General features: G+C 37.1%; 4 protein-coding genes across 6 annotated transcripts; 2 read left to right on the top strand and 2 right to left on the bottom strand.

The window, feature by feature from the left end:
* Positions 1-62: 62 nt before the first annotated feature.
* LOC112467463 (BRO1 domain-containing protein BROX-like) lies at positions 63-4,037 on the bottom strand. The gene is made up of 9 exons (XM_025036097.1): positions 3,950-4,037; positions 3,441-3,496; positions 3,001-3,321; positions 2,497-2,727; positions 2,316-2,411; positions 2,055-2,233; positions 1,804-1,979; positions 1,483-1,715; positions 63-1,382 (listed from the first exon to the last, which is right to left on the bottom strand). The coding sequence occupies exons 3-9, from the start codon at positions 3,102-3,104 to the stop codon at positions 1,136-1,138; spliced, it is 1,266 nt and encodes a 421-aa protein (XP_024891865.1). The 5' UTR covers positions 3,105-3,321; positions 3,441-3,496; positions 3,950-4,037; the 3' UTR covers positions 63-1,135.
* On the top strand, positions 3,825-9,994 carry LOC112467465 (lactoylglutathione lyase-like). 3 transcript variants are annotated; one of them, XM_025036100.1, is made up of 11 exons: positions 4,151-4,433; positions 5,659-5,954; positions 6,054-6,121; positions 6,265-6,444; positions 7,611-7,794; positions 7,872-8,261; positions 8,406-8,684; positions 8,814-8,943; positions 9,035-9,323; positions 9,423-9,640; positions 9,808-9,994. In XM_025036100.1, the coding sequence occupies exons 1-11, from the start codon at positions 4,428-4,430 to the stop codon at positions 9,898-9,900; spliced, it is 2,133 nt and encodes a 710-aa protein (XP_024891868.1). In that variant the 5' UTR covers positions 4,151-4,427; the 3' UTR covers positions 9,901-9,994. The 3 variants fall into 3 exon arrangements, with proteins under 3 accessions (XP_024891867.1, XP_024891866.1, XP_024891868.1); XM_025036099.1 differs by lacking the exons at positions 4,151-4,433; positions 7,611-7,794; positions 7,872-8,261; ... (3 more) ...; positions 9,423-9,640; positions 9,808-9,994 and adding an exon at positions 3,825-3,920 and having other exon boundaries at positions 6,265-6,797; XM_025036098.1 differs by lacking the exons at positions 4,151-4,433; positions 7,611-7,794; positions 7,872-8,261; ... (3 more) ...; positions 9,423-9,640; positions 9,808-9,994 and adding an exon at positions 4,040-4,143 and having other exon boundaries at positions 6,265-6,797.
* A 90-nt stretch (positions 9,995-10,084) lies between these two features.
* On the bottom strand, positions 10,085-14,180 carry LOC112467462 (general transcription and DNA repair factor IIH helicase subunit XPD-like). The gene is made up of 13 exons (XM_025036096.1): positions 13,635-14,180; positions 13,456-13,555; positions 13,122-13,376; positions 12,811-13,044; positions 12,590-12,713; positions 12,420-12,516; positions 12,098-12,231; positions 11,486-12,015; positions 11,232-11,407; positions 10,872-11,151; positions 10,681-10,791; positions 10,484-10,582; positions 10,085-10,395 (listed from the first exon to the last, which is right to left on the bottom strand). The coding sequence occupies exons 1-13, from the start codon at positions 13,637-13,639 to the stop codon at positions 10,261-10,263; spliced, it is 2,280 nt and encodes a 759-aa protein (XP_024891864.1). The 5' UTR covers positions 13,640-14,180; the 3' UTR covers positions 10,085-10,260.
* A 293-nt stretch (positions 14,181-14,473) lies between these two features.
* Positions 14,474-16,911, top strand: LOC112467466 (rRNA 2'-O-methyltransferase fibrillarin-like). Its single transcript, XM_025036102.1, has 5 exons — positions 14,474-14,621; positions 15,238-15,599; positions 15,695-15,889; positions 16,137-16,382; positions 16,685-16,911. Exons 1-5 carry the CDS (start codon positions 14,609-14,611, stop codon positions 16,850-16,852), a joined length of 984 nt encoding a protein of 327 aa, XP_024891870.1. The 5' UTR covers positions 14,474-14,608; the 3' UTR covers positions 16,853-16,911.
* The last annotated feature ends 3,427 nt before the right edge of the window (positions 16,912-20,338 follow it).

Here is a 20,338-nt window from a genome sequence, read left to right as displayed (position 1 = left end):
GTGTAGTTATTGTTATATGAAAAATATGTTTGAATGTCAAATATGATCCTTACAGACTGTGATATATTTAATACTCTTTATTAATCTATGTTATATAGATAAGATATTGCTACATTGATTTCATTGATAATATATTGCACACAAAAATTATTTTCTTAAATATTTAACAGCTAACAAAATTTCTTATCGCGTGTATACATAAATAATTTCCGAAAGCCAATATCAAGTGCGGCGACCTGTAAGTTTTTAATTTCAATAGTTAACGCACTGGTCATGTATACATATATATATAAAAATGCTTTACATATCACAAATAATAATTATTAACAGAGATAATTGCTATCATTTACCAATAACTAATGCTTGGCATTAGTTTAACATTTGTTTTTGAGACACTTTGTTTATATATATATATAATATCTTTATAATCTGAATTGAACATTCTGGATTTAAACCTATAGCTTATAAAAAATATGTAGAAAAAGATTGCATACGTCTCTTTGTTATAATATATGCATACTGGTAATGTGCATTATATGCACATTGCTTGCGAGCATTTTCTCCCTCGCATTACCGATTAAAAAATTTAGTTTCACTCTAAAGCATTGACTAGGTCGAACAAAGCGATTAAAGTAATGTCTGCGACATCAACAATTCTTTGCCTTGAGCAAGGAATCACTTGTATCTACAATAGTAGCCATAGTATTGATTACGTACGATAAAAGCAAATTACGAATCGCATCACATATGTTATTTCGCAAACGTAAAAGTCGCCCGCTAAAAGGATTCGGACATGTGTAGAACGATGCAGATGTACACTGATACGTTAGAATCGGTTAGATTAATCTCTCTTTTGCAGTCATTTATCTATCCGTTGCGTGACGCGGTATTTAATACTCATTGTCAGTGAAATGCGTTTTCGTAATAATAGATAATTACTCTGTATTTCTCTTTTTTAATCTAATAGTTAATACTTTACGTTCCATACAACGGGATTTGTACTTGTGTGCGCGTGACACACGTATGTCTAACTCCGAACGCCGTCCACACATGTCTATCGCAATTAAAATTAATATCACTGTGACGAAAAAAGAAAGCATTTACAAACGGCCTATATCGTTGCACGTAGAGAGCCTTATTGTAGCGTACAACCGCTTGCGTTTTTTGGCTCCTTGCTGCTTTGATGAATCGCCTCTTCTTTAACCGGCGGCAAATTGTGCTCCTTTCCCGCTTTCGCCGCCGCTACCCCAGCTAGTACGCTGTATGTGCCCAAATTCCAGATATGATTTGGTGACGGCATTTGAAAGTCGATCGGACTGACCAAGCCGTAAGTAGCCTTGGTATCTAAGACTGGAATTTCTCCCGGTACTGTATGATGGTATCTAATAATTTAAACCCGGATTAATGCACCGTTTAAACGTCATACATTTTAAAATTGATGCGCCACGTTAAGATAATAATAAATTCAAACGAGATAATTACATCAAACCGTTTTCTCGATTACACTTATCGAGAGTAAGCTTCACTATAGGCGCCAAGCGTTTAAACACGGCGTGTTGATCCGGTTTAACGCGAGGCGCAGGCCCGTTCGTTTTCCCATATTCCTGACAGAGCGCTTTCGCCTTCTTTAAACACAAATCGCTTTCCTGCATCGCTCGTATCGCTTCGCCGCATTTATCCATTGCCAACAAGTTTTCACCGCAATAATTATAAGCCTGGAGAAATTGGAGCGTAAGCTAACAAAATTCTCGCTCGCATTTGTAACCAATTGTAATATCGATCTTTACAAACTTGTGAACTTACGTAAGATTGATAAAATGCTGCTTTAAGCTCCAGATATTTTATCCATTGAGCAGATATTTCTGGTTTGAATGGACGAAGAGTATTGGCGGCGTCCAGAAACAACTTACTAGTCTCATTGGCTAAAGCTGATATCAAGCTAGAATTGTGTTTCAGTTCTACCGCTCTAGCCACTGTCACTGTAAAAAAAAATGACGAAGAGGTATGTAAGCACAATTAAACTCGTTGAAATCACATTCTCGCGTGAGTACAACCTTCTTGCGCTTCCGCTGTGCATTGATTAACATATGCATTTAGTACACGAGGGTCCAAGTCACTTCCCAAAGGCGGTGGATTAGCCAACTGTGGCAAAAATTCGGTCTGCACAAAAGTAAATATTCCGGCGGCCCGTCTTAGCATACTGTGCACTTCCTTAGCTTCGTCCATTGTTATGCTATAATTATGATACGTATATTATAATTAGTTAATGCATATTGAGGATTATTTTAAAACGTTTTTGTTCAATTCATACTTACTCATCTTTTGCAGCAATCATCGCCGCATGCTTCATAAACCAAAGGCCTACATTGACGCTCATGTTAGCTGCTTCGTAAACCGAGTCAGCGCTAGAACTTTAACAAAAAATTTTTAATGAAATCTTTCAGAGACCGTCTCAGAATTACTTCTTATATAAAGATTCTTTTTATAATTGATTACAATGTGCCACAGCCAAGCAACGTGTGCGTCCATTTGAACACGAGAACATTTCTGAGCTTGCTGGGATTAGGTCTGCCGACATGCTGCGCTTCTTCCTCGGACGGGTTGATTTCCCATAGAAATCCATACAACAAACTTAGGTAACTGAGAAACGCAGGCTCTATCGAATCGCTGGTATTGTTTGGATTTCTGAGCAGGTCGAGAAGCCTGGCTCTTGACAGCTTTATGTCACTGAAAACACAAATGTCTCTTGACAATATTGGAACTTGTATTTTTTCGAAGAGAAAAGCAGAATCTTAGGTGTAAGAAAGAAATGCGAAACTGACAATCCAATAGCCAGCATAATTAATGTATTACAATGCAAATGTCAGTGGGTTCTGATAATTATATATATTCGCATTGCAGAGTTATCAGATATCACAGCTTCCGATAACTAATTAAAAAAATCATCAAGTGGTGACCGTGAAATGCGCAGTATGTGATTTATATCAGAAATCTGTTAACCTGCAAAGCTTCCTGGTGGCGTCCGTAGGATTAGAGATTTTCAACTCGAAATTCTGATTTGCGTACGTCGCTTTCAGCACGTTGCGGTGAAACCAGTGCGCCATTGCGTCGCCCGAATCTCGCGGGAGCTACCTATACGTCTGACGATCGACTGTCTCGATCCGGGGTCTTGGATTTGTCACTTCTGACAGATAAGGGTAAAACGAAGCAGCGGCGTCACAATCGCCGTGTTCGGTGCTTCAGCGGAAGAGCTACTACTCCACTTTTCACGGGACGCGTCGCGTCGCGTCACGTGCTTACGCGTAGTAATTGATAATTAGCCTGTAAACCAACGAAAGAGAAAGTAATCAATAATTTAAGCGTGTATAGTCATTAATAATATATATTTTGTAATTTACAAAAATATAATCAAATCTGTATTTTAATAATGCAAAACATACCGGTTATCTGTCCTGTAAATATATATATGCTTCTCTGCCTTTCCCCGCACGCTAAACTAAAATTGAAAATTAAATTTGAATTCCAAGTATTACAATTTCGAGAATTTTAAGAGTTTAAAGATTTTAAGACAGAAATAACGAAAATTGATAAAGTATCAGGAGAACATAATCGGCAAGGAGGTCGCACTAGTTTTCATCACATTTTACTCTAATTACGAAAAATTAGGAAAAATTAAATACACCCAAAAGCGATTATTGACATTGCAAGATTTATCTCGATTTATCGACCAGTCGATAATCTACTGACAATCGATAGTTTACTGACGCTAGGTAAATGCGCTTTCGTTTTTAATCGCACATAACCTTAATTAATTTTTTAATTGCAACGTGCGAAGCTGTCACTTTGAAGCCGTGCTTCGCGATAGAAGACAAAACCGTTTCCTCGATTGTGATCACAGTTACGACGCGTCAATATCCTAGGTACGATGCGCATGCTTAGTGTTACATACGCCCAAAATTGGTGTAACCTCATGCGGAAGACATTTTATGACGCCGAGCGTATGCGCATCATGCGCATGCTATATATAGATAGTTGCCGACATTAAGCGTCCGTGTACGAAGCTCTCATCTCGCGTTTGCTCGCGTGAAATTTTTTTCTCGTTCGTACGGCGTTACATTTACTCTGGCGTCTTTCGAGGAAGAGGTAAGGGTACTGGAATTAAATTTGTTGTCTGCGTGGCGAAGGACCGTCGACGAACCGTGACGACGCGATAATCGCAGCCCGTGTAATCTCGTGCGATCGTGTGCTCTCCGCGAGAAACTACTTCGCACTTCGCACAGCAGGTCTCCGAGGAACGATCGAGAATGCAGGTTCTACGCTGTGATCCCGGATGCTGCGCGTCTAGGATGGATCGCCGAGTTGGACACGCGATCGATATGTATCGCTGACAATTGCCTACGATTCTTACAGCCTATTCGAATTGCCATATGGCGGTGAGCGAATATATTGATGCCGGGAATAGGCGCGTCCTTGAATGGCGGTGATGGTTTTATCTGTAAACTCTTCGGCCCGGAAATAATCGCAGTCGATAAATCCTTAAAACGTCGAGTGACAAAAGCAGCCCGAGTGTCTGTATCGCCTACGCGATACAGATATATATGTGAAACAATGCGCTGTTAACAATAGAACCTACGTGATGTGACAGTGTAATTTTCTCTCTTACAAATAAACACACACGAATAAAAAGGTATAATGTATCTAACTCTGTATAGTTATAGTTTAGATTGTATAAAGTCGTTATAATGCCGAAAATTATACTGTCATACTTTTTACACGTACAAAAATGCATGAAACATTTCCCAAGCAAAAAGAGATAAACCATCACAAGTGTCAAATTAAATGGTTCAAACTTTGAACTTTATTGTGGGCATAGTGATCATAAAAGTGTTAAAAAGTGGAGAAGTACGCACAATTTTTCTGCTGTGATTCGATATTTTAATGTAACAAGAATTGTGGCGCTGTTTGGAAACAAATACAATGTATGATGTAGCAGAATTGTTTCGCGAATTATAATATGAGTTTTATCAGCTTGAAATTTTGCGGATTACTTCTGCCTTATCGTTTCTGGCCTTGCGGTAAGGCCGACTTCCGATTCCTGTACTGATTAGAAATAATAATTACATGACAGCGGGTGACATGTGCAACACCCCCTGTATATATGGAGGGGTAAAAACCACAGTGGTTTTTATCCCTCCATATACTAATTAACTAATATACTTATAATTATATATCTTTTGGCTAAGTAATATAAGAAACTAAAATAATAACATAGGTACCCATATAGCACAGAATGTTGCAGAAAGCTTTCAGAAAGGTTTCAAATGATTTGGAACCTTTCTGGAAGCTTTCTGCAACAATCTGTGCTGTATGGGATACTCAAGAAATTATACAAATTAAATTAAAGAGATACCTTCTCTTGTAACGAAAGTGATTTAAATTCTAATTAATTTAATCGTTTATTACTTTGTGTCCAGTAATATCTACAATATTTTATTAGCATGGATAAAATTATTTCTGTTGTTTGTATGTAAAAAGAGATTAGAAAGGGTATAATAAGTTGTATGGTAAAACATTTTACTATAAGCAATTCGTCGTTTAAATTAATCAGAGTTTAGCCAAAATTATTCTAGGCGAATAATGATATGTCTTAAATTGCAGATGGGTGAGCCGTTGGGTTTGAGCAACAGCGAAGTTCGTAAGCTTTGCAAAACACCAGATCCCTCAACAAATGGGTTTATAATGCAGCAGACGATGTACCGTATAAAGGACCCAAGAAAATCCTTGCCCTTTTATACCGAAGTCCTCGGAATGACCTTGCTGCAAAAGCTCGACTTTCCAGAAATGCAATTCTCCCTGTATTTCCTTGGATACGAGGACCAGAAGGAAATCCCACTCGATCGTAGAGAAAGTATTGAATGGACATTCCGTAAAAAAGCGACCATAGAGTTAACGCAGTAAGTTTTAAAATATATGAATAGTTTTTTTGAGACACCCTGCGAGAAAATACGTGAGAGTTCATGTATTTTTACACAGAAAATAAACGCATATTTTAGCAATTGGGGAACAGAAACAGATCCCGATGTAAAATATTACAATGGAAATGCAGATCCCAAAGGATTTGGTAAGAAATTTGTCAAATGCATTAATTATTCTTAAAATTATTATCTAAATTGTAAATAATACTAATTGTAAGATATAAATAGAGACGAAACATTTTTTATAATTCTACAAGTAATTATTTATCTTCTCTTTCCTGAAATACAGGTCACATTGGAATAGCAGTACCTGACGTCGACAAAGCCTGCCAAAGGTTCGAGATGTACGGTGTGGAATTCGTGAAGAAACCAAATGACGGCAAAATGAAGGGCATAGCTTTTATTAAAGACCCCGATGGTTACTGGATCGAAATCCTGCATGGTGCTAACATTGCCAATTACATGTTAGGTGCTTAATATATATCTTGCGCTGGAGCAATAAGTCCTTAAATTCAGTGTAATTCAATGTATTGGATGTAATGTTCTACTATGTAACAAACGATCAGAGATTATCAAACTTGGTATATATATATATATATTATATGAACTTAGATTATATAGATGTGAGAAACCAGAACCACTATATAAGTTAAACGCGAGTGAAAATGATACGTATTTATGCGCACTATATATCTTCTAGCACACGATTGTACATTTTTTTTATATTATTACATTACGTTATATGTGTAGAGTATCAAGAGTATGTAATGTTTACAGAATTCTCGACTAATAAAATCAAAATATTTATTTTCCGTTTCCAAACAGTCGATATTTTTTTTTACTGCACGACATATATCTTTATAATAAGTTATTTGATTGGGATATTTATTTTCCGTTTCCAAACAGTCGATATTTTTTTACTGCACGACATATGTCTTTATAATAAATTATTTGATTAAGATATTCATCCATTCTATTCTTTGGATATTCATCCAAAGAGACAGACGTTTTTGCGTTATAAAAAGAAGCAAGAGTATTTCTTTTGAAAATGGAATTTTTTATTCAAGTTACACGCGCGTTGCAAACTCATGTATATTTCATACGTTCTTACGTATGCATATATATTCAGATACATGTATGTGTGTACACGTGTATGAACGTACCTATATACGTGACACATCACACAGGCGCAGGCGGGTGCAGGTGTGCGGTCGTGTGGGTGCCCAACAGGAAATACAGGAATGCCTTCTACAGCGAAGCTCTCGCGGAACACAAAATAGAGAGGCAGCGAGTCACCGCGTATGTGATTTCGTTTCCTAACGTTTTCGTTTTACTTTCCGCGATACTCCCAGACGTTTCTCGCACACGGCGATATCGCGATCCCCCGCCTCTCCCATATTTTCTCAATGTGCATTTCTGATTTGGAGGTTACGCTGTCAGCCGCAATCTGAAGCGATCTGTATCCCCCGATAGGTACGTTTCCTTACATAAAATTCTTGTGTATTAAATTCTATAAAAGTCTTCACGTGTTGCGATTAGTTTATCAAGCCTGTGTTATACTCGTCTGGATTTAAGGACTATATTCCCTCGTGTCTCTTTGCCACAGGATGATTTGTCACACTCTGATCTTTTCAGGTATGGTAGAGGATAGAAAGTATGAGATCCCAAGCCGTATCGAGTGCGACGGTTATCGAGGTACGTTGAAATACGTCGGACCCGTTGGGAACACCAAGGGAGAGTGGTTGGGCGTAGACTGGGACGATTCGACTCGTGGCAAACACAATGGCACGTACGAAGGCGTAGAGTATTTTCAAGCCAGGTAAAAACACGTGAGACGGTTGTTTTGCAATAAGCATGACAGCAGTGATCTGTAACTCTGCGTATAACTTTCAACAGACATTCCACATCAGGCTCTTTTATACGACCGGGCAAAGCCAAGTTTGGGATATCTTGCTCGCAGGCCATCAAAATGCGCTATGGGCTAATCGACGATGAATTAGCGGGCGTAGACAGGGACGAGGTGTCGAGCTTAAGGAAAGAAATCAATGCACCGTTTTTGGAATTTGTCGGCTTCTCCAAAGTGAATAAGAAACAGAGCAAGTTTGACGAGCTAAAGATAGTGTGGCTGAGGGAGCAATGTGTATCCAATGCGGGAGAGCCATGGGAATTGAAAGAACTGTGTCCTAATTTGGAGGAATTGGATTTATCTAGAAATTTAATAAATTCGTGGAAAATTGTAGCAGACATCTGTTCCCAGCTTCGTTTTCTGATGCGTCTTAACGTCAGGTGAGAACCGAACTTCTTCATATTGACGGTATTTTTTAAACTTGCCCAGAATATTAGACAATATTAAACAATGTTAGAAATATACTTATCGATAATACACATGAGCTGCAACTATAGGAGAATTCGTCTTTTTTGTTTACACAGTGAGAACCATTTGCCTATAGAAGATGTGGCAGCGTTAAAAGATTCGTTTCCAACTGTTAAGCATTTAACTATAGCTAGAATGAATTACAACTGGTCTGATATTCGGCAATGTATATCCATGTTTCCGTCGATCGAAGAACTTTCAGTCTCTTTTAATATTGTCACAACCATAGAAGACATAACGGCAAATACTAATTTAATGAGAATAATTACATTAATACTCGAAGGAAATCTAATATCAAGTTGGGATGAGATACTTAAACTAGGTTCCCTTCCGTGGTAAGTTGCATTACGAAATATCCAATCATCTTCCTTTTTTTTTCTCTTTATTACCTATTTCCTTTATTCGGTAAAAAGAAACAGAAAATTTATATTTCATATAATACTTAAAAAAATCTTTTTTTACAGCTTAGAATATCTTAATTTGAATTTAAATAAAATAGATAGAATTAGATTTCCATCTTCAACATCAACAGATAAGACTGCTTTGTTTCCAATGCTACGTCATCTACATATTTCGGAAAACCACATATCAGAGGTAATAAGTTAGGTTTTTTCGTAGATAGTATTGATGCAGTTAAAATTTTATATCAAAATTTTTAACTAAACCATTTGACATAAAATTTTAGTGGCAATCGATTAGCGAATTGGATAAACTATCAAATCTAGAAGACTTGAAATTCAGAGAAAATCCCATTTTGAAGAACGAAACTGTAGAGACTGCTCGACAATTGATAATCGCAAAGATAGCGAAATTAAAGATCTTAAATGGTACAGAGATACCTCATAATGAAAGGAGAGGCGCAGAGCATGATTACTTGAAGTTGTTTTTACCAGTGTGGCTAGAAACCGAAAGTAATTCAGAAAAGCGAACGTCATTTATAAATGAACATCCGCGATATCCTATTTTAGTCAGTAGTATGTATGAACTTTAAATTTCTTACAGTAAAGAATACTTTAAATGCAAAATAAAACATAGTTTCTTGAAAAATAAAAGAAAATATTTTACACTTTCAGAATATGGAATTGCGGATATTCCTTCGGCTAAACCGAAAGTAGAAATGGTTTCCAATGTGATAACGGTGGAATTTGTATGTCCGGACGATCCATGTCAGTCTAGAGGGATTAAAAGGAAGTTACTTAAAGATATGGAAGTTCAAAAAATGATTGGGCTTGTTCAAAGGCTTTTTAAAACCGGTGGAAAGATTCCGGCTCTTTCGTTTATTCAACGGAATGTAAGTTTAATGTTAGACTATATAAAAAATGTACACGAGATGATTCAGAACAACTTTTTACAATCAATTTAATCAGGAATATGTAGTTTAACGACAAAAGGTTCTTCTGAATCATCCCGTATATACTTATTAATCGATGAATAAATGCTATTATTTTAACATTTCAGCTATCGAACGATGAAATCTCGTTGGACAAACCGCTACAAGAACTTAGTTACTATTCAATACAGGACGGCGATCAAGTTCTTGTGAGGTGGTGATATCGAATAAATTATATCTATAGATATGACTGTATTTTCTACGCTGTTAAAGTCCGCTCTATGATACTTTGTTATTAAAATTTTTTTAATTGCATCGCATGTTCTTAATGAACCTTGCTGAGATTGTGAGAACCGTGCTAACCTGATAACGTAAGCTTAAGTCAATGAGATAAATACTTGCCACTATTGGAAAAAAGTATATCTTATATTTTACATTCCTTGTACAATACAGATGCGATCAAAAGTACAAATTATGAAGGCCTTTGTACAAGCAGCATATGAAATATATTTTCTGTAAATGGCACAGATTACTCTGCCTAAGTAAAACGGACTGCTCGGCCTAGTGCCAATGTCGCGCTATCAATTTTGCTGAGCTTTTTGTTCGATCTTGGCAGCCTCTTCTTTCTCAAGTTGTTCTCTCGTCAATAATGACAATCCAAGCTGGTCCTCGCGCGTAAATGGCTGTGCCATTTGTCGTAACCATCTTTTACTGATCTGAAAAATTGTAAATAAATATTATTGGACAAATCGCAGAATCGTAATCACTAATCGCACCTGCTACAAAAAGAAAAATTAACGTTACCTGTATAGCTTCTTCGGTTGACAAGTTGCATAAGTTATCAGTCAAATGTTCCTGTATCCATTTTGGTAGTTTGCTTCGTTTATCTATTCTTGAAAATCTCTGCGGTAGCGTAGACATGAAAAAAAAGTTTGTTAGTACAAAATTCAGAAATATTATTGTGAGGAACATACGACAGATTGTTCTCCAAAGAGATTTACCTTATCTGCAAACACCATGATACCATAATCCGTTTTCCCTCTGATCGCACGTCCTACGCACTGTGCGGCATGTCTCATGGCGTCGAAAGTTAAGAAATCATTCTCTCGGATCTGAAAAGACATAAGCATATATATATTGTTCAAGTATACAGAAGCGTTCAATGGCGATTTTAATGTTACACTGGACTTACCTGAAACTGATCTCTGAGATACTCTAAACGCGCCTTCAAGATACGTGACTGTGTGTACACGTAAGGTATGCCGAACATCAGCACGGCTCTGCCCAAATGATGATCAAAGTCGACACCTTCGGACACCTTTCCGCGAGCTACCGAGAGTAGAACGGCTCCTCTACCGTTCTCGCAAGCTTTTATATAATTGATCAGAGCTAGACTGGTTTCCGCCGAATCCTGCGTTTCGATGAATAATAATTTATGTCTCTGAAGTTGATCCACGACTCCTTGATCGTACCTGTGACATTAAAAATGCATATTTATAAATTATTATAAAATTTCAATGCAATATATTTCATGAAATATGTATGTACGTACCAAGCGGCCACTACGGACTCCATATATAAATATGATGTAAAAAAGCAGACTAAGCCGTCAGGCACTGTCGCAGAGAATTCGACCAACAATTGACCGTAGTTTCTTATAACAGCAACGTCCTCTCGTGTCTCGTATTTCGACGAAATGGTAACTTGATCGTTACCTTTGGCAACGATCTGATATTGGAAAGGCATAAATAGATGAAGTATTGATAAAACACATCTAGACTATTTATCTTTTCTTTTTTAACTTACCATAGGTAAAAGACACGGCCTAGCCAATGTCATTGTAAACGATGACATTATGACTGGATGAAAGTTTAAAATTTTGGGATACATATCCAACGGGGATAATGTTCCAGAAGTGATTATCACGGTTTGAAATCTATCGAATATGGGCTTGATAGCGATAGAAGAATCTAGACAGCTAAAATGTAAAATCGGATTCAATACTGTCGGGGTTTTGTCATCGAATGGTTCCACTATAATCGTGAAGCCATGCGTGTATGTGGAGACCAATGTCGCAAGGTGCGTCACAAGGATTATCGGAGAAAAATCCGTTAAATCTGTTATCTCCATAGTGCGTAAGAGGGACGCTAATCTTTGCGCACAAAATCGCAATGGTTTCCGCTCGATAGCAACCTTCGCTTGGATATCTCTTAAAAACGCCGCAGGTGACTCTTGCACGACGTGTTGAACGCGTAAGCGAGTTTTCAAGTATTCGACGAATCGTTTCAGGAAGCTGACGAAATGCTCGGCGTTTCTTATGTTACCCGGTACAACTTCTGCAAAGAGAAATTTTAATGAAGGAAAATTGTTCAGTCGTCGTATACGTGAAAAATTTTTTTTTAAGGCAACTTTTTTAACCTTCAAGTATTTCATTCGGTAAAATAGGGTTGGCTAAGATGACGTCAGTTTCTCTCTGGAATTGAGCATCCTTCAGTCCCTCAACCAATCTGTCGTACTCTTCCCTCAATTTATTTACATCGACTTCTCTCATCCTAAATCAAAATACAATTGATAAGAATCTTTTTACAAGAAATTCTAATACATCATATATAAGGAGATCATATATAAGATGCTTTAAGATAGGACTTTTTTCCAGAAAGCTAACGTTTGACTCAGGTAGTGTCGTTGAAGCTAACGTTTGACACTTGTAGTGTCGTTGAAGAACATATGACATACTTACTCAGCCACAGTTTTTTCTAAAAGTTGTATGTTAGTCGAACTTCTCTCCATTGTCTTCCTATTTATCTTAACGCTCATGGAATCGATGCAGACATTATCTAAAATTTACAAACTTTCATTTTCTTGCACTGCAAGTTATTTCAGCGCCGAACATAACGTTAATTCTCATACCAATGTTATGAGCTTCATCAAAGATAACTACTGAGCTCTTGCTTAACTCCTTGGATACAGTCTCGGCGATCTTTGGATCCAATAAATAATGATAACTGTACACTACAATCTGTGCATGTAAGATCTGGAAGTGTTAAACATTGATTGTCAACTTTATCTGCTTATTATTTAAATTACTCATAAGCGTAAACTCGAGTAAAAGGATTTACAAAGTTTCTTACTGTAAATCTCGCGAGGAAGTACGGGCACCAGCTTCTATCTTTCCCGTATTCTTTCAAATCGTCGATGGAATAAATACCGGGAGGGATAATTTGTTCCTTGCCCTCCATATCAAACCCTTCATAAAAATTACAAATTGGAGTAGATTCGTCGTAATTATGTCTCTCTCGTACGTATGACGCGGTGAGAGAGTGACAACGGCCATCCACAATTTTACCTTCTCGCTCTCGACTGACCTATATACAAAAATGCAATTAACTACAATTGCAGCAAATTTGTTTTACGAGTATACAAACGGTGTAGTTTAAATTACCTCGGGATGAATGCACATATTCTTACGCGAACTAAGAACTAGACCGACAATTTTTGGCTTGCTTTCCGTTTCTTTCTCATAATAGTCTATAAGCTTCTTCAGCTCCTCTATAACTTTTTCTATCTCCGGCACTGTCCGGGAACAATAAATTAATTTTGTCACATCCAACGGATGCTCCAGCATGTATGCCACAATAAGTGACAACAAAGTTATCGTTTTGCCAGTGCCTGAAGGCATCTCCAGGAGACAGTGTCCCTGAAGCAAATAATTTAGCTATTTAGTTTCTCAATATTCAAGACGATATCAATGAAATGCAAGAGAAAATAGACGATACCTTGGCATCCAGGCCACGCTTGAGCTCGAGCATGTACGCATACTGCTCGGGATAAATATAATCATACGGGAAATACACAATCAATCCGTCAACGCTTATCCTGCGACAGAAAAATAAATTCATAAATAAATACCTGAGCAAAAGCAAAACATCTTACTTGACAGAATGCTTGTACTTACTTCATATTGTCGTTTGCGCTGTCACATGCGCATGTATAACATTTACATATATTTATAGATCGTGTAACACTTCAATGTCCAATATTTATTAAGAAATATATTTAGTAAAAGGCTCTAATGTGCCTCAAACTAGGTTACGTATGTCCATCGCGCTGTTTTTGAGCCGGCAATCGAAATAAACGCAAGAGGAGAAGAATACGCATTCACACAAACAGAAGCTTATCGGAAAAAACGTTATATGTCCCTTTAATTTTCATATATTCTTTCGTGTGAACACGCGACACATCGAACATTACCGCGTAATTATAGAATAATGAAATGCAAGGAAAGCTGTTTTCTCTCTTCATTCATCCTATTCATCCCATTCATCTCACTTCCCCTATCATTGCACTCATTTGTCGTAAAACACATCTAACCTCTCGATTGGCTGCAAAGTAAGAAAAATTTCTGGAAGCTCAAGATTTGTCTTTTACAACCATTTACAACCGAATTTTTACGCTTCTCTCTTCTCTCTCAATATAATTTTTAATTTTATTTCTATCTTTGTTATTCCTATTTCTCCTATTATTATAATAATTCTAATATTTATTTGTTTCTCTGTGGGCGCGTTCAGCAGACCAAGCCGCTGAGTAGCCAGTAGCAGTCGAACGTGATTGGCTCTTCCTTTTAGAACCAACCAATCAACGCATATTGTTGATAAGACGAACTCAACAGTTGTGTCTGCTGAACACGGCCATTTTCTGTTGGGCCGGTTCTTGCCGGAGTCGGATGTGATGTATATACCCTTCAATCATCTTCTTCCTCCGTGGTTGCGTCACTGCGCATGTCTGGAATCTTCGGGCGCCGCTCTGCCGGTCTGCGCGCTCCGCATTTCCTTCTCCGACAATTTCGATGTTTGATACACGTGCTCTCGGTTAATGTCGAAAGTAATTTTGCAGGGAGGAGCACAGCGGATCGTTTGCACGTAGCTCGTTATGGGTAAACCAGGTAATGTGGATGCATGCAGGTTGCAGATAGCGTTTCGACTTTTTATTTCATCGCGATCATCGCCACCGTCCGCGGTGTCGGTCTTTTCCTAACGACGAGGCTAACCTCGACGGGGAGAAGGACGCGTTTTGAAATTCTAGTGCGTGGCTGGAATCCGATATCGCGGCTTGATCCTAGGCCACTTCGATTCATAGTTGATTTCGGCAGCGTTCGCGACGACCGTAGACATATGTTTATGTCAAGTGACAAACACTTGTCTCATTGGCCGCGTGGCACTAACTCGCTAACCCTAACGACCCGACAATTGTAAATGTAATAAAATATAATAAAATATATATTAAAATACACTCATCAAAATACATATAAATAAAATTTTATCTTGTGAAATCTGAAGCGAATAACTTATTTCTTTCTTATCAGAAATAATTTATTATATATATTTTTATATTACTAACACTAATAATATATTATTATATAATAAATAAATACGTTATTTATAAGAAATTATTAATATTATTAATAATCTCTTATATATAGCACATAAAAATAGGTGTGTCGAAAATTACAAGTACATTAGCTATATTCTTTTCTCACTAATGTTCTTTTCACATTACAGCATTTTCACCAGGTGGAGGTAGAGGAGGAGGAGGAGGAGGTGGCCGTGGTTTTGGAGGCGGTCGCGGCGGTGTCCGTGGAGGTAGACCAAGTTTCGGTGAAAGTCGGGGAGGCGGCAGAGGTGGAGGAAGAGGCAGTGGTTTTTCTCCACGTGGGGGAGGCCGAGGCCGAGGAGGTGGAAGGGGTGGTGGGAGGGGCGGAGGAGGAGGAGGCGGCGGTGGTTTTAAAGGTGGAAAGAACGTGATAATAGAACCGCATCGCCATGAAGGAGTATTCATAGCTAGAGGGAGGGAAGACTCGTTAGTGACCTTGAGCTTGGTACCTGGGGTAGCGGTATATGGAGAGAAAAGAATCAGCGTTGAGGTAAACACCACTTGGACGTTACAATACAGAAATAACGTTTTTTCTTTTAATTTTTTTACATCTGTTTGAATTAAAATGATGCACGCATTGTGCAGTCTGACAAAGCTGGCGAGCAATCGGCAGCAGGCGAGAAGATCGAGTACAGAGTGTGGAATCCATTCCGGTCTAAATTAGCCGCCGCCATCCTCGGAGGCGTCGATAAAATTTTCATGGCCCCTGGAAGCAAGGTGTTATACCTGGGGGCAGCATCGGGTACCACTGTGTCTCATGTCGCTGATATAGTTGGCCCAGTAAGTACTTATTGGAAATCTATTTGGGAATGTAATTTAAATGCATACATTAGAGCCAAGTTAGCTTGCAACTGCGAATTTGGTGTCGAAGTGATGCTAGAAAAATATTACATGCACGTTTTTCTCGAGTGAGTAAGATTTGACTTTACTCTTAAAAGAACGTGCATACAGAGTCTATGCTGATATAAGAACGTATCTAAATGATATAGAATTGACAATAAATATCCTAATATTTTCATGTATACAGCAAGGAACTGTCTTTGCCGTGGAATTCTCCCATCGAACGGGGAGAGATTTGATTGATGTTGCTAAGAGGAGAAGCAACATCATACCTATAGTCGAGGACGCGAGACACCCTCACAAGTACAGAATGCTTGTAGGAATGGTAGACACTATATTCTCGGACGTCGCACAGCCAGATCAGGCTAGAATTGTCTCGTTAAACGCGCAGAACTTCCTCAAGAGCGGCGGACACTTTGTCATCTCTATTAAGGTAACATCTTTGCAATTACACTACAATTGCAAAGTGTATATTTAAGCTTGGATATTATAAAGCACAATCTAATAATTGAATAATGATTTTAAAGCAGTAAATTTAATTACTCTTGACTTTAAGGACAATGGCAAATAAATAACTTAAACAGTAAAACGTTAGCAGTAAGAAAATCAACAATTTGGATTTGCAACCGCTTATGTTATGCCTTAAGTTATTGATTGACTGATTTGGCAATACTGCTTAAATTTTTGTTGTGTACCATGGCATTAAATTATATTCATATTTACCATTTGTTTCAGGCAAGTTGTATAGACTCAATCGCTAAGCCTGAAGCGGTGTTTGCGACAGAAGTGAAAAAATTACTTGAAGACAATTTGAAACCATTGGAACAAATCACGCTCGAACCGTATGAGAGAGATCACGCCGTTGTGGTCGGCGTCTATAGGCCACCACCGAAGGGTTTCTAAAATTATGTATATAGATACGTGTATAAGATACCTTATTGAAAATAATGAAATAATGAAGAACTATTGTAATGTTTGCCCTTTAGGCTTTCTGTTTATACTGTTTTTAACAAAATTGAGATAACGTTCAAAACTTCACCTTTCAAGATAAAAACATTGCGAAACATTTTATTGTATGTATGAGAACAATTTTATAAAGCGATAAAATATATAAATATAAATGCATATAGCAAGTACTATAACACATATTGTACTTAGATTTCAGCCGCTTATGAAGTAAAAAATACATAATTCGAAACAAATTGATAGACTATTATTTGATTTATATTTTTATACAAATGGAATATAGGAATAAAAGAAATAGATAATAATGTTAATAATGTAATATCAATGTGATAATAAAGGAGATCAATAATAACACGTTTATATATTTGATCTTACGTAAAATTATTCTCGTACATATAAATGTACAATGTTCTCGTTTTATAATAAAAAATAAACTTTTAGATATTATTTAAAGTAAAAGCGGTATAGACGCGGAATGGGCCACTTTCCACGCACGTGTGATATAAAAGACATTACATTTTGTTAGCAGCATTAATTCAATCTCTCTGTTTGATGAGCGATGGGAGAATTCAACTGTGAACATGATTTCTTTCTATATACATATAAATGTTGAGATATTCATTATTTTCAATAAAGAATATCTACCGAATTATACACAGTGAATTAATTGAAAAATTGTCAAATTTAACTTATAGAACTTTGACTAGGGATAACGTCAATTCTCTTCCGAACTATTAGATCTTTGCCTATTTTATAAGAGAATTTCATTGCAATCTATTAAAATATAAAGCTAAAATCACTGAAACTTCGGTAAATATTATAAATCATAATTTCTTTATGACCTTAAAACTAGATGTTAATTATATTTCATACAATAACGATATGTATTACAATGAAATAGATAAGATGATATTATAATCATAATTTTGACATTTTCTTTTGACGTAACGTAAGTATTCGCGCCACACAATTTAGTATCTGTTTTATTGCGCCATCTCCAAACTTTCGATTACTCTTAAGTTTTTGATCTAAATATATGTACATATGAATATACCGCAGCTGTTCACAAACCTTAGAACGAGAACGTGTGAACTTTTGAATCGACGTCACTTCTTCGTTGTGTACCCATTTTACTACGTGCTATTTTTCAAAAAACAGGTTTGAATTCAAAGAAGAGTTCTAATCTTTCTGATATCTTCGATATAGGAAATTGAGTTATCGCAAAGTTATAATTGTGATCGAACTGTTCAGAAAAAGATTGCTTAATTCTGCGGAACAAGGTGGTATGATGTAAAATACACAGTAATTTTGTGACACAAAAATTCAAAAAATAATTGGTGACAAGAGTAATTTTTATTGTAAATTTAATAAAACTTTATAAATAAATGATAAATAATGATATAATATAAATCGAATTCAACTATAAATCTAGGACAATTTATATTAATTATTAATTTTTTGTATACATAAAAATATGCTTTGCGAGCTATCTATTCGATATGTGCACGGATTCTTCTGCGGAATCGTAATAAATTTCGGGTTCCAAATGATCTGTTTAAATTGATTTTCTACAACCTAAAATAATATAATGCAAAATTTAAAATGTTTTATTTTTAGACTGAGTGAGCGTAGTAGGGGTAAGGTCTTATTTGGTTCTTACTTTTTATATAATATATAAAGTTTAGTACCGGTGAAATCACGCGATCGTATTTTTTCTTAGCACTAGTTTTTTTAGATAATTACTCTTTTCTTGAGATGACAATTTTTGGCAACGGACTTTTCCTTCTTGGGTTAATCTTTAATGAATCCAAAGCGAAATCTTCGCGCTAATATGCGTTTATTTAGCGAAGGCTCTTCACAGTTATCAGTCACAATTATCAGCGGCGTAGCAGTGCGGTCACATGCGTAGAGTGCCAGTCTCGTAATCGCAAGAACGCGAGTTCGAGTCCACCTGATCTGCAGGAATTTTATATTTTTATATTAAACTAAAAGAAGGCATAAATATAAATAAGGGACTACGAGTTGCGAGATGACATTACTTAGCGTTAGTAGTCCCTTATTTATATTTATTCCTTCTTTTGCAGCGTTCTCCAGTGGCTTGGATTTACTACGTTCGGGTCCCGCTAAATCAACTAAATAAAATTTTTGCCACTGTTGCTGTATTTTTGCTTGAGAAAAGTCCACGTATCTCACAAATTTGGCGACGCAAGATAGAAACATAGATGACAGGATAACAAAAAGCTAACTTTAAAAGGAAAGCAACAAAAGCGGCCTTCCACCGTTGTCCTCGTTGTTCCATCAGCAGAAACCCATGGATGGAGGCATGATATATCTTCTTTATCAGGTTGACGCAGGGAATCTGGACGCTCCAGACGAAGTATGTGGCTCAACAATCATGAAGAAGATCGAAATATCGCCGTTGCCGAGATTTGGGATATGATGATTTAGATGACGTTCGATGTGGCAGATTGTCGCTCACAACGATTAAAAAAATAAATATAAAAAGGACTTAAAAAGAAAATAAGAAAACTGGATGGAGAATACGCAACGCTGAATTTGTTAACTTTATTCATTTTTGTATGCTTCTTTTTTCTGTATCGATGTTGTAGCGGGATTTTTTATTCTTCTTACATATGTTGTGTATTCTACTAACGTTTTAAAATCACAAACGTGCTAGAACCTAAAATAAAAGCTGGAATGATCTTGAAAAGTAGGATGCAAAGCACGGAATTTATTAATCTCGCTCTCTTGTTTCATCGATACTAAGTCTCGCGTTCTCAATAATCTTTTCTTCTCCCGACACCAAATTATAATTAATTAACACGTGCGAGAAACGTGTGATTCATCGGGAACGAGTGAGCTGTTATTCAGCGGGAATAGATACGAGGTCTACGAGAGACTAGTATGGAATTTGGGTTGGGGACATTATTTCGCGAGAAGTGATTTGTATCACGCAACAGCGTAACACGTACTACTTGATGCTCGTGCGTGTAGGTCAAAGTGTTTCGATTAGGCCATTAATGAATACTTGACCCGCGATTACCGGCCAAAGTTTCCGAAAACATGCTGCATAAAAATTCACCGACGTGCATATATATTTTACAGGCTAAACTATTACGGGAAGAAAGATGCACCCTAAATTGTGTAACGTGTTCCTGGAATATGCAAATTTCTATTATTTTTATAGCTACGTACAGGGTATTGCAGCGACATGGCATACAGGTGAGCATGACGGGTTGCCCATTCGTGCAGGCGCGCATGGTATTTCACAGCTGCGTATGCTTTGGCGCATCATATGTGAGTGATTATGGCTACGGTCAACGTGACGCTACAAATGCTTCGAAGCATTCCTCCTCTCTTTTCTTTTAATGAAGAAAGAAGGAGAAGAAGAACGCTCCGAAATATTTGTAGCGTCAAGTGGAC

This window comes from Temnothorax curvispinosus, unplaced genomic scaffold (assembly GCF_003070985.1).
Source record: "Temnothorax curvispinosus isolate PA1 unplaced genomic scaffold, ASM307098v1 QBEX01017394.1, whole genome shotgun sequence".
Classification (NCBI taxonomy): Eukaryota; Metazoa; Arthropoda; class Insecta; order Hymenoptera; family Formicidae; genus Temnothorax; species Temnothorax curvispinosus.
Note: the sequence above shows the minus strand (reverse complement) of the source record. Positions and strands in the feature narration are given on the sequence as shown.